The 16,320-nt window shown below is 50.2% G+C and overlaps 4 protein-coding genes across 4 annotated transcripts; 2 read left to right on the forward strand and 2 right to left on the reverse strand.

Annotated features, from left to right (window-relative positions):
• Window positions 1-3,119: 3,119 nt before the first annotated feature.
• On the reverse strand, window positions 3,120-4,520 carry LTR84_011958 (uncharacterized protein; the record flags this gene model as incomplete). The annotated part of the gene is made up of 2 exons (XM_064855485.1): window positions 3,120-4,212; window positions 4,471-4,520. 2 exons carry the CDS (start codon window positions 4,518-4,520, stop codon window positions 3,120-3,122), a joined length of 1,143 nt encoding a protein of 380 aa, XP_064699854.1.
• Window positions 4,521-7,387: 2,867 nt separating this feature from the next.
• On the forward strand, window positions 7,388-8,515 carry LTR84_011959 (uncharacterized protein; the record flags this gene model as incomplete). The annotated part of the gene is made up of 1 exon (XM_064855486.1): window positions 7,388-8,515. The coding sequence occupies one exon, from the start codon at window positions 7,388-7,390 to the stop codon at window positions 8,513-8,515; it is 1,128 nt and encodes a 375-aa protein (XP_064699855.1).
• Window positions 8,516-9,803: 1,288 nt separating this feature from the next.
• Window positions 9,804-13,268, reverse strand: LTR84_011960 (uncharacterized protein; the record flags this gene model as incomplete). Its single annotated transcript, XM_064855487.1, has 1 exon — window positions 9,804-13,268. One exon carries the CDS (start codon window positions 13,266-13,268, stop codon window positions 9,804-9,806), a length of 3,465 nt encoding a protein of 1,154 aa, XP_064699856.1.
• A 684-nt stretch (window positions 13,269-13,952) lies between these two features.
• On the forward strand, window positions 13,953-14,952 carry LTR84_011961 (uncharacterized protein; the record flags this gene model as incomplete). Its single annotated transcript, XM_064855488.1, has 3 exons — window positions 13,953-14,250; window positions 14,298-14,862; window positions 14,910-14,952. 3 exons carry the CDS (start codon window positions 13,953-13,955, stop codon window positions 14,950-14,952), a joined length of 906 nt encoding a protein of 301 aa, XP_064699857.1.
• Between the last annotated feature and the right edge of the window lie 1,368 nt (window positions 14,953-16,320).

The following is a 16,320-nucleotide window of genomic DNA, read 5'->3' on the forward strand; positions in this document are numbered from 1 at the left end:
TCAATTGATAGGCATTTGCCAAGTGTACTGACCGCGTTAGTGGGTGCTCCGGCCCCAGCTAATGCATATCGGACGTTTACGGACCAACCTAATGTCGGCGGCTCGTCCAAGACGTCAACGTTCACACCCAAAACCTTAAAACGACTGCCATCACGGATCAGGTGGCCACTGAAAATCGGAGAGTTTTCCCGATCGTTGAATTGTGTACTATTACTATGCTACTCCTTCATCATTCTCGTAGTAAATTAGCAACCTGAGTGCCGACTGTTTTGTGTGGAGCTTTCATTAAATAATAGTCTGATGAAGACATCAGCACTCCTCACGGAAGGGTTGATGGTGTCTAGCTTGGAACATTACTGCTTTCTGAACAGGAGACAGGATAGGCCACCATACTTTTCACGCATAAGATGGAGACTGCGTCGTGTAGATAGGTGGGGATTCCCCTGTTTCAACGAGAGAAGCAAGTACCAGGCTAGCTTCTGGTGGCGCTCTTAGTGTTTTCCGGCTCAAGGCTAAGCCGCGGAGGAGGCTTGGTATCAGCCTGAGTTCGAGGCGATTTTTTAAGCGAATACTGAGAACGCGCTGAGTTGCCTAAAGAGGTTAGCTCTGTGTATATGCAACCACTTAACTCCCAAGGCCTTGGACGTACATTAGGGCGCCACTCGAGATTTTAGTACAGGGATTGACCCATTCTGTCTGGTCATGTTAAAGTCATCTCATGGGGCCGACTACGGCCTCTTCCTCTATGAGAGGAAGAACAAGTGGAGGCTAACATAGCTGGAGATCCTTGCTGAAGGGCGAACTCTGTCGAACCTGCCAAGCAGGAAATCTTTCTGACCATGTTGTGGGTTGGCTCACCTCCAAAAGTTCATCCGTCGATCGTGAATAATGTCACTTCGAGGCAACCGCACTGAATTCACTCCTTGGATAAGAAGGAAACTGAAGAACTTTCTCCACCGCAGTCACGGACGTCCTTGTCGCTCGAGTAATGTTGGAGCAATTTGTGCAATGGCGAAATGTGGTTTCCTAGCTAATGTCTTGCATTACGAAATATGGCTAGAACAGGCACCGAAGGGTCTGGCATAATCTGTGGCAAGGTGTCAGGTGGTGTACTGAGACGTTGGTTGCCATCTATGTCTGGGACATTTAACGGCTTCTGCATGTACAGGGAGACGCGAAGGTTCTAGGGCTCCGGGAAAGGTAACGCTGAACGAGGTAAAGATCTACAGCGTAAGCGAAAAATCAGGGCGGGCGGCAACACGGGCATCGTTCACCAGCCATCCAACGTCCAGAACGTCCAGAGGCGGATCATGCATGGTCATTCCATGGTCAGTTTTGGTCACATAGTCGTACTCCGTATCAGTTGAGTACTGAGGACCCCTTAAAACCCTGTGACCCATCGGTCCTGCGCGACCATGAGGAAAGACAGTTGTGCTGCATGCTTATGAATACTCGCTAAATGCCTCAGGCGAAATGCAGGCACAAAAGCAAACGGTGGAGCACATCGGTTTGCGCCATAACAGTTAAGCGGGCGAAACTCGAAAGCCGCCAAGAAAATTGCCGAGGTGGCAGACTCATCATAATGAATCCACAAATTACCCACTGACCAAGGTGGTGCTATGGGGAAGACGTCTCGATTCTGGCACACTTTCATTTGTACCTCGTAATGTCTGCTTGTCGCTAGACCGTAGCTCAATGGCACATAATCAGCCCCACTTGATCTGGAATAGCACGCTGTCCTCTGAGCTTGCTGAGGCCAGTACCCTGTATCCTCAAGTCCACCGAGTGAGCAGTCCACGGAGTGACACGCATAGAGAATATGCTATACAGTCCGCGTGAAGATGGACGGGGTGTCCGTAAGACAGTGCCTGATCGCCATGGGTGCGCGTATCATGTGCGTATCGTTGCACGTATTTCGTATTGCTGGCTGCGGGTAGGCGTGGTAGGAAATATCCTTTCCAGTAATGGAAAATACCGCTTTGGGCTTCAATGGTCGGATTTCGACTTTCAGGGCAGCAGCGAAGGATGCAACCAGCAGGCCTCACGAGAAGTATTCGATACAATGATTCCCAATGATTCTTGGCACAACCTTTTACCACATCTTTCGGCTGGCGATTCGGCAATCGCCAGAAATCCTATCAACGATCTGCTTGGATTCTGAAGCACGTGACATTCATCCTACTAGTCCGCAATTCTCTCATGCTCTGACTTTCCACAATGCTTTCACTTCCCAAAGCTCCGACATTGATCTCTCTAATTTACTGATCTCTCTACGCTCCAAAGCGCCCTCGCTGTACGCCAAAGTCCCTAGTATCTCCACCCATGGATTGTGTATGCCATTGGAGCTCTCATGCATAGCGGGTGCCTTCACCCAACACGCGTCACCCCCTATGATTGTACCTCCTACGATGAAAGTCCTCATATCCTTTCCGAAATACCGAAAGGCGGTCAAGCGGAAACGGTCTGCAAGCTTGTGGATTGCTGTTGAGTTATGAAAGGAACACGTGAGGCCAGTCTGCAAAAGGAAGCCACGATCTGTTGCCATTACGATGAACTTCTCAGATAGATATGCACCCTAATGCCACTGGTAGTAATATGTTTGATGATCCAACCTCACAGCGTCCCCTGATGCTGAACTCGATGCCCCAGGCGTCCAAAACTGATGGCGGGATTATCAGCTTGTCATGGCGCAAGTCGATCGAAGTTCACCAAATCTGTCCCCAAGAAAAATTGCTATCTCGTCCAGGTGCAGCCAAGGGTTTGTGCGTTGCCCATATCCTCTACTGAAGTGCCGCGGGTGCTTACATCGACCGCATCCTTGATGACCTTGATCGTGAGGATACACTGGCAGACGGATCTACACATTTGGGATATCTCACGACGCTTAGAGTTGGTGGTTGGTGGGATGGACGGATTGGAGCATATTGGTGGCAAATGACTGTTGGTGGCATTGTGGAATTACCTTAATTGGAGTTATGCTTCTCGAGTGTGATTCACTTCCAACTATACATCATTTCAACAAGTCGATGCAGATTCACCCATACCTTAACACTGAAGACTCTGGATATACCGTGCAGTCTCTCCTCCCATACTCGATAGAATGACACAAAGCAAATCCTTCAGCGCCGCCTTCCTTTCTTATTGATACCGCGGCCCCATACGAACGAATCTTTTAGTTGTGCATTCAAAGATTCGATCTCTCTATCCCGCTGCTGCACTTGGAGCTCCACATTCCATATACGATCGTCGAATTTATCTTCAGCAGATTCACCTGACACTCCATGAGCGAGTAGGCGCCGGGAAAGCTTTCGTGCTAGATCTAGTCCGAAATCACCGCCGCGACCAACAAGAGCCTCGAAGCTGCCATGGAGAATAGAGGTGTAATTGATAGCTGCAAATTGAGACAGTAGCTTCCTCATCGGTTCTTCGCCGTCTTGATCAGCAGAGATATTGTCATAGACAAACTCAATGAGCTCTGTAAGCTCCTGTTCGGCGTACTCAACGGAGCAGTCCAATTTCCTCAGAGTGATTATCATTCGCTGAAGTGCCAATTGCTGCAGTTTGAAGAGAAGATGATACTTCGCGAAGCTGTACACCTCCGCATGAGCAAGTAGTGGGTCGCGATAAGAAAAGGTTTCATGAGGAAAGCTTTGCTCCTCAAATACCCCAGCTGCAGTTTTGTACGTAGACATAATGGGCGCAACCTCGACACACCTCCCGAGTGGTGTTAATGGGCGAATACTACATGATTCGAAAATCGCATCCTGCAATTGCTGGTCTTCTGCTTCAAACCTACCAAATACTGCTACTGTCTCATCTGGTATGGCTTCCACCACAAGTTCTGGCTCGAGGTCTAGATCACCTTCGGGGTGGTTCTGCCCATCATCAAATGGGGTCTCATAGGTATTTCCATTCCGTCCGATCCCGGCGTCATGTGTGCCGCTGTCCACCTCATCTGCAACCCCTCCAGAGGTTCGGATCACTGGCTCGGGGCTTTGGTAGTCGTGGAAATAAAGCCACGTCAGGACTCGTTCAACTGTCTCGGAACTTGTGTGCGTCCAGTCAACGCATCCTTCCTCTGATTCCCTGAAGCCTGGCTCAACCAGTCTTCGAAGTGAAGGCGAGCTAGACTTTCGAAAAACTGCCTCGTGAACGGTAAGTTTTTGCTTCTCGCTACCCACCTGGATATTGACGCAGCTGCTCCTCAACAATCTAAGCACAAGTAAGCGGTTGTCCGAACATGCTTCTTACGAAGGGAGCAATACTCTGGGTCACGTGTAGAACCAACGGCGGTTATTCTTCCATGAAATAGGTGCCGAGATTTTCGCCACGTATCAAAGCGCCAGATGTCGACGCCTCGTTAGTTAGATTTGTTGTTCTTGCAAGGTGCGCCCAGGGTAATCCCAATCAATAAATTGGCTGGGACTCTTGTTCTCAAAACTCCTCAACCTCAAATGGGATGCAGCACACGAGGCAACCTGTAACTTGATGTCGTGGACAAGCTCACGCCTCTTTGCCATTCAATACGGATTGTTTAAGAACAACCAAGAAAATGGCCATGCTCAATGTGATCTCCGGGATCTTTACATTCTGATTGTTGACACTTGCTTCGGACTCGGCTGAGTCAGATTAGACCTTGGCTCGATACCTTGATTGGTTCATCACGATGTAGAACAATTATATGTGGCTACGACGCAAACCCTTACGATGTGTTGGCCTTTTCAACCCTCCCTCTCTTCTCTGCGGCAGCGAAAGTCACGTGGTAGCGCCAAGTTGACACTTGCCGCTATTGATAAAGCCAAATATAGGTGTTTTAATTCTTTCACGTCGTGCAGAAACGCCCATTGATTTCCCAGCATGTGACTACCTGGCTCTTTGTGCCATTGGTGATATGACCGTTAGCGCTTGATCATTCACAGATTAGTGATCCCCTACTCGTGCTTAGACTATAGGGCCGAGAAATTAAAAAGTGTGTGTTCGCCCGAAGCAGCAATCGAAAACGCCTGTGAAGTTCTGCTAAGCAAAGGGGGATGTTTATTCTGAGAGGACCTACCCAACCCACCTTTCAGAGGGACGGAGTTGTTTGAGGGTGCAGTCGCAGATACCCATCTCGCCCCCCCCCACAAAGGTGTCGTACCACTTCGCCAGAGGCATGCAGTCAAAATGTAACCCTGAGCATCTTCCGGCTAAAAGTACAGAGTAGTTCCGAGGTGCAGATATTATGATTGGCAAGGTATGCTGTGGGGTGCCGGGGCACTAGTTTCCGCGCGTTCCGCGACCTCTAGCGAATTGTGCAGATGCCGAATTGCCAGGGGACATTGCCATCAAAGCAGACTGGGGTGGGACTCAGATTGTCTTACAGTATACTTTTGTTCCAATCAGATCCGCGATGGGTCGGAACGTCGGTTATCCGCTCGACGGTAATGCAGACATCCTGTCCTAGTTATCCAACGCCTAGGTGGGGATTTATGCATAGCTATGCTATACTCGATAAACCAATAGTCCGTGGCCATTTGAGCTTTGGCTTCGCGAGTTCTGTCTTGTGTCATCCCCTGTGACCCCTCGGTCCTGCGCGCTCTGCACCAATGACAGTTGTGCTGCATGCTTACGAGCATTTGTCAAATGCTTGGAGTAATTGAAGGCACAAAAGCCAGTATTGGAGCACATCCATGCGCAGACTACATCCAAGCGGGCGAGACTCAGGAAGATTGCGAAGCAGTTTGCCGAGCCGGCAGAATCACCAGCTTGTCGACAGAAGGCTTCGCCGCAGCTGAATGGCACCTAAGCAGTCCCACTTTATCTGAAATAGCACGCAATCCTCTGAGCTTGCCGAGACCGACACCTCATTCGACTTGTACGGGGATCTGACTATTGTTTTAACGCAGGGTCTCAACAGGTGCAAATAATGAGTCAAATACAATCCTCCTACCTACGTATGGACTGTATTTCTCTGGCCGTTGGCTCTGCTTCCTGTTCCTCCATGGACCCACCCCTGCTGCCACAGGGGTTCCTGCGTGGTCTCGCGCCCTTGACCGGAATTCTCATGTGGTCGTCGCCTAACAGCAAGATGTCATTGGTCTGATTGTCCTGATCGGCGATGAATATGCTTGAGCAACCTAGCTTACATGGAACTATTCTACCGAAGTTGAATCTTTGAAGTACTGTATAACCTAGGTCCAAGTCACAACTTTGCCAAACAGTTTTGGAATGGAAGCGGTTGGAACGCTATTATTTTGCGAGCGTGCGTCGATCCGATGTGTTTCTACGAGAGGACAGATTACTCCTGTCGTGATTGGAAATGGGGCAACATGAAGACACGATGTGCTCGCCAGCCTCGTCTGGGCGAGACTTGTGGAGCGAAGCTTACGGACGGGGACAATGTGAAGATGGTTGACCAAGAATGTCGCGTGTGTCATACTATCAGGATAACGCGAAGAAAATTACAATTCGAGCTCGGCCGCATCGATCGCTGGAGCAAGGAGCCCTTGAAATTCCCCTGCAGCCTCCAAAAATCGGCCCAGATCGCCGCGGCTCTCCAGCAAAAGGTCCATACTCTGCAGCAACAAAGAGCCTCAGTGAAGCTCGCCAGAGGAAAATGCTTCGAGGCGCAGAGTGGTAGTGCCAGTCAAGCGAGCACCCTGATGTAGCAACAGATATCAGGATGTCCATTGGCAAAATTCCTGCGATTCTCTCACCAAACGACTTTGTCTTCAGAGAAGAAACCACCGCTCTCGTGTGCTTTAATCTCCTGTCTTAGAGTTCGAAGTTGCTCTGGATTCTTCAGTGGAAGTCAAACGAAGGCGGAATAAGTGCTTGACAATGCGCCACAAGGATTAGAGAGGTTGCCGTGGCGGATTTCGAGCAGAGTCGTTCGTACTGTCCTTGAACTATTTGTGATTTTGATCGGGTTGAGAGATCCCACCATCGGAGTGACGGGAACTCTGAGATTGAAAAGTCAGACGAGACCTCGGAGCTTAAGAAGTTCTTCGCTTATTGTGGAAATGTGCTCGCAAGTTGATAAAGGGGAACCTGGTGGCCTGGAGTTGACAACTGAGATAGAAGCTATGACTTATTGTAGCTTGAATCCAAATAATTCTTCCGACTTTCTTGACGCTAAGATGGCTTAGGAGTGAACTTTCACGAACCCTACTGCTCTAGATGTGCATTTGAATTGAGTTGATGAATAGTGCTACGGCCATCTTGCGATCCCTAATTTCCACGTGATAATATCCAACTCCTATCTTCGCCTGTACATTTATATCTTTCTCCGTAATCACAATTTGGAGCCTAGAATTCTGTAAATCCTTGAAGTTGCTTCCCTACGGATTAGAAATCCCTAACTACATCGGATTCAGATCCAAGGCAGGCAATCTTCGACAAGACTTCCATGTCGACACCCTTGGCTGCCTCCTCATCCCCTACGAAGTTTATAGGATTTCTTCCGGCCATTGCAGAGAAATTGATAAACGAAGATGAACAACAGAGGGCCAGAATTCTATCCGAGTTGCACGACATACCTCCTTCACACTATCTTGAAGCCTATTTCGATGAATTAAAGGATTTTTCTCGTCCTAGAACCGAAGACACTATCATTGAAGGTGCATGCCGGTTTGCTTTCTTCACCAACCTGGATGGGCCCAAACGAGCCAAATACTACGGCTCTGAACTGAAAGGCCTGCATTACGTGGATTCATTCACAGAATTATGGAACTCTCACTATCCCACAGTGCGCCTAACCGCGGCGCATATGGATGTTAAGCGCGTATGTCCTCCGAGCTGGTCGAGTGTCAAAGGAGACAGCGGATGGACGTTGACTTATCGAGGAGAAGGAACGACAAGTCAAGCTCTCAATGAATTGCTTCTAGGTCCCACTGTCCTTGACTGCGGACTCTGGACCGAAATGGCGGAATGGAACAAAATACGCTGGATGCTGGGAGACCCTGAAGTTGACCTCAAGTTCAAGTTTCGAAAAGGAGAGTTCTATCTAACGCAAAGGTGTTTTACCCCTCGGGGTAATCTCCTTTACCGTTTTTACGACCCTGTCGAGGAGAAACATCGTATCCGGGTGAGGCTTGTGTTCAATCACGCAACATATTCTTATAAACATCCAGGAGGCATGGCACGACTATTCCATGCTTTGGAAGTTGACGGCCGCTGCATGATCTTCTCGCCCGGGGCGTTTAGCCACATCTTGACACCCGTTGAGCTCGACCAGCTGCTTAAAGAACTATACAATGAACCCCGAACGATCGCAGACTTGGAGGAATTGTACGTACGACGGCAGTTTGATAGTACACTTCCCGAAGAACTGGAAACATATGAGGCAACGAAGTTAACGGATGACGAATGGGAGAAGAGCTTTCCAGAACGACTAAGGAAAGCCTGGGGCCGGCATCTTGGTTTCAATCTCTCAAGCCTGGTCAGCTACATTGAAAATCCTTTAGCAGTTGATGATGCTTCAGAACAGCATATTGAGTGCAACGAAATTCTACCTAAAATTTATTATAGTTCTTAACTTAGCTTTCTACACTCTGGACATTCCATAGATTTGCTTCCGGCTCTCCATTCAGAAATGCATGCTTGATGGTAGGAATGGCCACATGGCAAAAATACTATACCATTTGTAAATAAACGACTAAACAGAGAGAAGGTAAAGTTTGGACCCAGTAGTTCCATATCTGTAACGAAACAGACGCTTTCCTGGGGTGCGTGCTCCCTGAAAAACTCGGTGAGTATAGCCGCAGCCAAATTAGATGGAGCTTCTTCGCTTATATTGAGCTTACGCTCGTCCATAACTGCTTTCAGGTACAGCTCGAGCTCTTGAAGGTTGGCCGGCGGAATTACGTCTGCAGGTGTACACATGACCACTTTAAATTGTGTTGTTGGTGTTGATCTTATTTCATCCATTCGTTGACATCTGAACTCGGTTCTTTCGGCTCGTTGAAAGCGGTACTTGAGGGAATTCCTTGCCGACGTAAGTGCGGGTATGCTCGCCTGCTCGAGGATGGTGAAAACGTTATTGAGGAATTGGATTGCCTTCTTAAATCTAGGCAAGACATTGGGAGATATAACGCCATTGGCCCTACATCAACGGATTATCTGCATGGGTGATCTAGATCAGAGTCAGATTGCTTACATTATTCTGCAGCAGTACTCAATAAGTATCCTCATTCGGGATGCTTGCAAGCCCAAAGTAAGGAAAGGAGCCGTACTAGATCGCTGATCCTCTTGGTCATAACGAGCTCGACAGAGATGCCAGCATATCTCAAGGAGATATTCTATTTCAGGAATTCCCCTGAATAATTGGTCAAACGCTCCATCAAGGAACATGAAGGTGTGGTAGAATGCTAGAAGCTCATCCTGTAGTCTTGATTCTTCGAACACAACTGCACCTTTGTTACAACCGTGAAGCTGTAATGCCAACTCTAACAAAGAGCCCAGTGTGAATTTGCTAGAAGCCATATCGTCAGGAGACACTGTGGATTGACCTTTGTCGACGAGGGGTAGATGAGCAACTCTGGATTGGGGGCGGGGCTATTAGAGTTGGGTTCTATCCTGCCGCCAAACAAATCTCGGAACCGAACATTCACACACTCCCGTTTACGGGAGAGAATGTACCGAATGGGCCCCCAAGCCCGCAACTAATCTTAGCAACAGTGGTTGACGGCTACCGCGCGAACGAATTACCGGTACTTCGGCCAGTAGAAAAGCACCTTACAATGGCCCTGGACGCCCTCGATCTCTGACTGAACACTCAGAAGGCTTCAACTCGCCACCAAACTGCGGGCGGTCAGATTCCTTTCCTAGACTCCTCCAAAGACTAGAAGACTTTGAATATCGATTCTGCCATATCCACGCTGGCGCAATAGTTCCCGGCCCCGGTGAACCGGGAACTCGGCCAAGACCATGACACTGACATCTTCGACGCTGGCACCAGCTTCATCTAGTAGCTGCAGTACCGCACAAAGCGTCTGCCCTGTGGAAAGCACATCGTCCACCACCACCACCGACGCACCCTTGGGGATCACGTCCTGCTCCATCTCGATTCGCTCCTTGTTCGAACCGTTGGGTGCCAAAGACGAGATATGCGACGGATATTTGATGACAGAAAGAGTGGGTGGGGGAAGCTTGCCGGCTTCGCGAATCAACACCAGGGGAACATCGATCCGCGAGGCCAATGCAGAGGCATAGACAAAGCCCGCAGCCTCGCAACACACCACCGCGTCGACTTTGGCCCATTCGCCGGCGAAGTGCGTTTGGAACAGAGTCGTGCACAGAGCCAGCCCACCTGGCTGCTGGGAGATGTCGAGCACGTGGCGAAACTCGATATCCGAGCGTGGGAAGTCGGGTACGAGCCGCACCATATTGGCCAGTCGCCGCAGGTCCTCATGGAGGAAGAGCAGCAGGTACTTCTTAGCAAAAGCTTTTGCTGCCTCGTTTCCAGTCGCGTCATTGTGAAAGATGAGACTAGGACGGGAGTCTAATGCTGTTAAATCGGACCTCTCATTGTACATACCCTTGTATTCGTCACGGTCATCACCATCGCAGGATCCGCGGCGAATCAGCCGCGTCTGTTCATTAGCTTGGACGCGAACCTCGATCAGCTTACTGTCTGGCACTAAATGCGATAAGACTGCGACCGGCGCCTCGTCTCTCATTCCCGTGATTAGTAGCACGTCTTCATCTACGGCGCCATACACCGCGTTCAGGAAATGGCTCTCTGGCAGCCGAAGGTGCTGTTGTGCCTGTCCCTGCCAAAATTTCGTTAACGCTGGCCGATGTTGCTCCTTGTAGGCACGGTCCCGGAGCAGGCGGCTCAAGTCCGCACCGGTAGCTGCCGTGTATTCTCGCTTCGTTGCGTCGCTAATGCTGACTGCACGTGCAGTGATATTTTTCTGAGTGCAAGCGATTAGTGTGGAGGTCCAGACATCGGCACAATAGTCCTTGCCCGCGCAGCTTTCGCCTGTGACAAGAATGATGAGCTTCGGTTCCATCGGCACTTCTGGTAGCGGACAGCTGTAGGCCAGCACCCTGCGCGGATCCAAGCTATGTTTGAGACGGGCCAGACGTGGCCGGTTCTGTCCAAAAGCTTTGGCTGCTAGCGCAGCGTCTCTGGGATCTGGTCCGAGGTCGGCGCCGTACGCTCCACTACTCAAGGATAACAAGTCTCCGGCGACACTGTAAACCCATCGTATAGTAGATCGTGCGATTTCGGTGCCATCTTGGTCGCGGGACCAGACACCGGTTATCACACAGGCGAAATCCCAGTCTCGACAGCCAAAAGCAGTCGCATCGGTCACAACGTCGCTGACCGCACCGCCACCTTGCAGTAGATGGAGATAGGAGAGTGGTGAGGGACAACTTGCGACGGCCGCTATTAAGCGTTCGGCAACATTCGCGGTACCAATGCATTTCAAGAACAAACACCGCTTGAAAGAGGAGGTCCGACCGCTGCCATGCCCGCCGTGCATCCCGGACACGTACATCTCAGTCTCGAACAAACCGACGCAATCCACAGCCTTTGAATCCGATGGACCCCAGATTGCACCTATATGCCTGGGTGTGCGCATTGCAGAGGCGCGCGGAGGCGTGGAAGATTCGAGCATGGTCACACCAAGATGCAGCTGATCCTTGTCACGGTACAGATATGCATCTGCAGCACAGTTCCAGGGAAGCTCCTTAGCAACAAGATCAAAATCGCCAAGCTTGAGTCCCGCTTCGATGTTGTCGGTCAGCGGAACGACCCAGTTTTGAACGAGGAACGTTGGAGCCGGGAAAGCCTTGAAGACCACACTGACCACAATACCGAAGTTGGTCCCAGCTCCTTTGATGGCCCATAGCCAATCGGATTCATTCTCGGGGCGAACGGCACCGACTGGTCGTTGTTGGTTTGGTACACGGCCGATGTAGAGGACCTCTCCGGACTTGACGCTGACCACAACCGCGCCGACAATGGCGTCGCACCCGAGTCCGTGCAGTCTAGCCAGATGCCCAATGCCCCCTTGCAACCACAGGCCGGAGCCGACACTTGGACGAGCCCCTAGAGGTACTGTCAAGCCCGCCGCCATTGTCTGGCGGATGATATCTCCCGTCCTGCAGCCGGCCTCAGCGATGACTAAGGGCTCGGAATCCTCGTCATCGTTCCTTTCTGTGACAATGTGTACTTGGTCAAAGGCGCCCATATCGACCGAGATAACGTTGGGCCAGAGACAGTGGTCGCTGTGACCACCGCCAACGACAATCAGGCCGAAACCTCGCTGCAAAGCCCATCGAACGCAATGCTGAATATGTCGGACCTCTGTCGGCCTTACAACTGAGGCAGGGCGATGGAGGCGAGCCTCCCGGTTTTTGATTGTCGTGTTCCCCGTTGATAGTGGCACCTGGGTCGTCAGCTCCGGCAATGTGGTCGCCTGCTGGGTGAAAGACACCATGATCTCGGGAGAGCTGAAATAGAGATGGTCTGGGTGGGTTTCCTCGTGATGACCTAAGGCGCGACAAACTCTACGCCACTCAGTTCGGACAGCCTTGTCCACGTCGACATCATGTGTGACAAACCCGGCAATGAAAGGAGCAAAACAGTCCAGTACCTGGTCGTCATTTGCTATATGAACGACTCCGGTAGGGAAGGAAGCTGTTCGATGGCACACCAACCCGTCGAAATGCAGGGTTCCGTCCCGATGGAACATTGCTACCATTGCGCCCTGTGGTCGCTCAACAAGCATTTCCAACGCCCGTTCAATGAACCTGCGTTTGGGCTTCATGCTATACATACTGTGGCAGAAAAGGATGACGTCGTATTTTTCATCGTCGCCACTTGTACTGATACCAGGATCACTCCCTACATTGTTTGCCGGAACGAATGGAACTCGTTTGATGTTGGGCGGTCCTTGTAGACAGGGAAACGGGGATTCCACTTCAGGGGTAGAGCAAAGCCATTCTTCCAGCCTTGTAGCAAACAAGCCGCTAGGCTCGAAAGCAGTATATCTTTTGACCTTCCGTCTCAGACTGATGGGCAGATATCCAAATACGCTCCTCGGGCCTGGCCCGATTTCTAGCGCTGAGACACGGGTACGCGAGTTGAAGAGTGGGTTTAGTAGATGAGAGAGCTGAGGAATAATGAAGTCTTGGTATGTTTTCCATCCTGATCCCCGCGCCAATATATCGAAGCCGGCGCTATACTCTGTGTCAGACAACTGCTGCTTCGAGGACAACCCGGTTACCGTGGCTGTCTGCCTTAGAGCCCACTTTAGGGAGTCGAGAGTAGCCATTTCAGTTCGGCATGGAGTTTGTATGTCTGTTGCATTCGGAGCAAAGAATGATCGCACAGGTTTTAATAAAGATGTTATTCAACTCGTAAAATGTATAGACGGATAGTACTGGATTGATATCAACCTTTGTTGTGAGGAATGTGCCGTGGAACACTTAATTGAGAGACGCCTTGTGTGAGAGATACTGTACCAGTGATTGTCACCACGTGGCAGATTCGCCACATCACGTTGCAGCGGCCAACGCATGCTCATTCCAGGGCCCCATGTACATAATCCTGCTCTGTGCGTCCAATTGGCAGCTCTGTCCCAAAAACCGAGGTCACCAGCTGATCGCCATAACAGTCGTCGTACATGCTCTAAACCGGACTCCCTACCGGTGAAGCATTCAAACTGGCATTGTTGCCAGTGAAATGGCTGGGCCTCGATGCAACCAGTCGCCCACTTTCGCAGACGGAACGGGCCCTAACTGAACCATAAGCTGGCCAGGTTTCCTCTGGACGTAGCACTTTTTGTCATCTCAGCTTCTCACTCTCCTGGATTTGCACGATTGACTTCGTCAAGCTCACAAACTAACTTTCGTGAAGCCACTGTCGCATATAAAGTCAGCCGTGACTCGCACGATAAAAATCCACGATTCGCCTCACTGGAGAGGAAAAGACTTGTACCACCCAACAGTCTGTCAAGATGGGACAACAATGGAAACCAAGAGGCTATCAGAAGCTGGCGGATCTCATGGGCTCGCATAAGGATGTAGCAATATTTCGCAGATTTCCCGCGCTTACAATGTTGATTCTGCTAAAGCTTCAAGCGGAGTTAATCGATGTTGAGCTTCGGCTTCGGAAAGCTTGCCAGGACGACGAATTGACCAGTAATGCTACGGCGAAGCTGTATTCAGTGAATTTCCACACTCTTCATCATGCCGGACAGTGCAGCTCTCAGTTCGGACTCCTGATGGAATGCCAAGAGAAACTGCAGGTTTATCGTAGGTGGTGGTATATCATACGATGTCGAGATGTGCTGACCGTGTAGATGCGTGGCTATTGCAGGCTACTAGTGTGGCACAGTTGAAAGCTCCTGGAAAACTTGATCTTCAATTTCTCCAAGATTGGCTAGAGGATGAGGAAGGAGGAGCCCATTTTCTACAAGGAGATGAGCAAACAACCTGGAATAAAACCAACCTCCGAGACTTTGTAACTCTGATTGACGAAGAAGCGCGTGGCTTGAATACCCGAAAACCTTATGCCTACCTGATAGACTGGTATCAGCGAATATGGAGGGGATATAGGAGTGTGAAGCACGAAGAGAAAGCTACAAGAACCACTGTGATGAACAAGCTGCAGCACGCACGGACCATTTACGCGAAGAACCCGCTGGTCTTCAACTATGCCGAATCGAAAAGTGGCGAAATTGTCTCACAGCTTGCCGTTACGGTCGTCGTATCTGTGTTTTCAGCGCTCACCATTCCATGGCTGTATCATGTCAACAGGATTGTTGAGCGCATTGGTATCACCATTGGCCTAACCGCCCTCTTGGGAATCATCCTGCGAGTCACCACAAATGCGACTGTGAAAGGGATTTTTGGTGTGACTGTGGCGTATGTGACACATTCACCGAGCCTATTCAATCGCTGACTATATTCAGGCTCGCCACAGTCGAAATGGTTTTCATTTGGAGCACAACCTGAACACCAGCACCTACGGTAATGTTGCGCGGCGGACATGCCCATCTCATCTTCAGCTTCCTGGACCTTTCTTAGTGGTCATAGAACTCCAATCCCTATCGTACTCACCCATAAATTCTCCAGCCTTGCGCCCTTTGCGCAGGCAGCAACAGGGCCCGCGACGATATTCACTGCTTTCTGAATGCTCCTGGCGCAAGACTTCTAAGTGATCAGCCCTTGATGTCGTTGGCCACCGAATGTCAACCAAACATCCTCCCGTTTTTCACATTCGTCACCAGCTCGTCAAGATGCTTGCCCAGGCAAATCTGTCACGGCCACACGGTGGAAGAAACTCGAAGCCGCAATTGAAAACGGTTGTACGTTGATATAGAAGCGAGAGGCCGCGGTAAAAGAAATAAGTCTAGAGTTCTTGAAGAGAGAATACATGTGAGTCGTCCATCTAACCTGTTGGCGAGGTCTTAAGAGTGAGAAGACGTCGAGAAACCCAATCATGGAAAGCTTAAAAGTCCTTCATGCGGCCAGAAACGGAAGCGCCGGCCTGCCTTCCGTGGCAAATAGGCAACCAACCTAGGCAACCATCATGCATGGCCACGACACACAGGCTGGGCGGCATCCGTCCTTCGGCCACTTCGACATTTGCGATCTTCTCAGTTGGCTTTTGCTGAAAGAACCTGTGAGCTTTTGCAAAATTGATTACGGTACTTTGTGAGATCGCCAATCATCCGTATCGCCCGCTGGTGACGAGTCAGGAAAGTAGAGGACTAACGGCACGATACCCATCTACAGTACGAGCATCAAGTGAGTAATTTGCGATGGCGTTTTCCGACAGGGAAGCTTCACGCATGCCTCACTTGACGTGTCACTTCTACCTTTTGCAATGTGTTTAGCTGCATGCATGCATATGTCCTGCGCCTTGGGGATAACCAATAGCCCCGAGCCACCTTTCAAGAAATGAATAACGCAGAGCTATGGCATGCGCTGGGGACAGTGATTGATCTCCCTAACATTTCGGTTGCAACCTTCGTCTGCCTCGCAGTCTTGCTACCTTCGCCGACTGAGGCGCTCTGCGAAGTTGGCGCTTAGTGGTTAAAATTGCAGAAGTCTCCATTTCTGCATATCCCTTGTGCAGCAGACTTGCATGGAAATTGCTACATTATGTACACCGAGAAAAACAGTTGATGGGTACTATCTCGAAGCCTGAGATATCACTGTCAGATCCTTCAAGCTGCGATGCTTCGTGGGATGCTCTGTGGACAAACATTAATGTGGACTTGGACTTGTGGGTTTTTAGACCACAATCGTGAATAGTCACAGCCCCAGTGGTTTACAGTATCCTCGCCTCTCAAGTTCTTGTTCTGAATGAGCGAGACC

The sequence above is a fragment of the Exophiala bonariae genome (assembly GCF_035927105.1).
Source record: "Exophiala bonariae strain CCFEE 5792 chromosome Unknown scaffold_63, whole genome shotgun sequence".
NCBI lineage: Eukaryota > Fungi > Ascomycota > Eurotiomycetes > Chaetothyriales > Herpotrichiellaceae > Exophiala > Exophiala bonariae.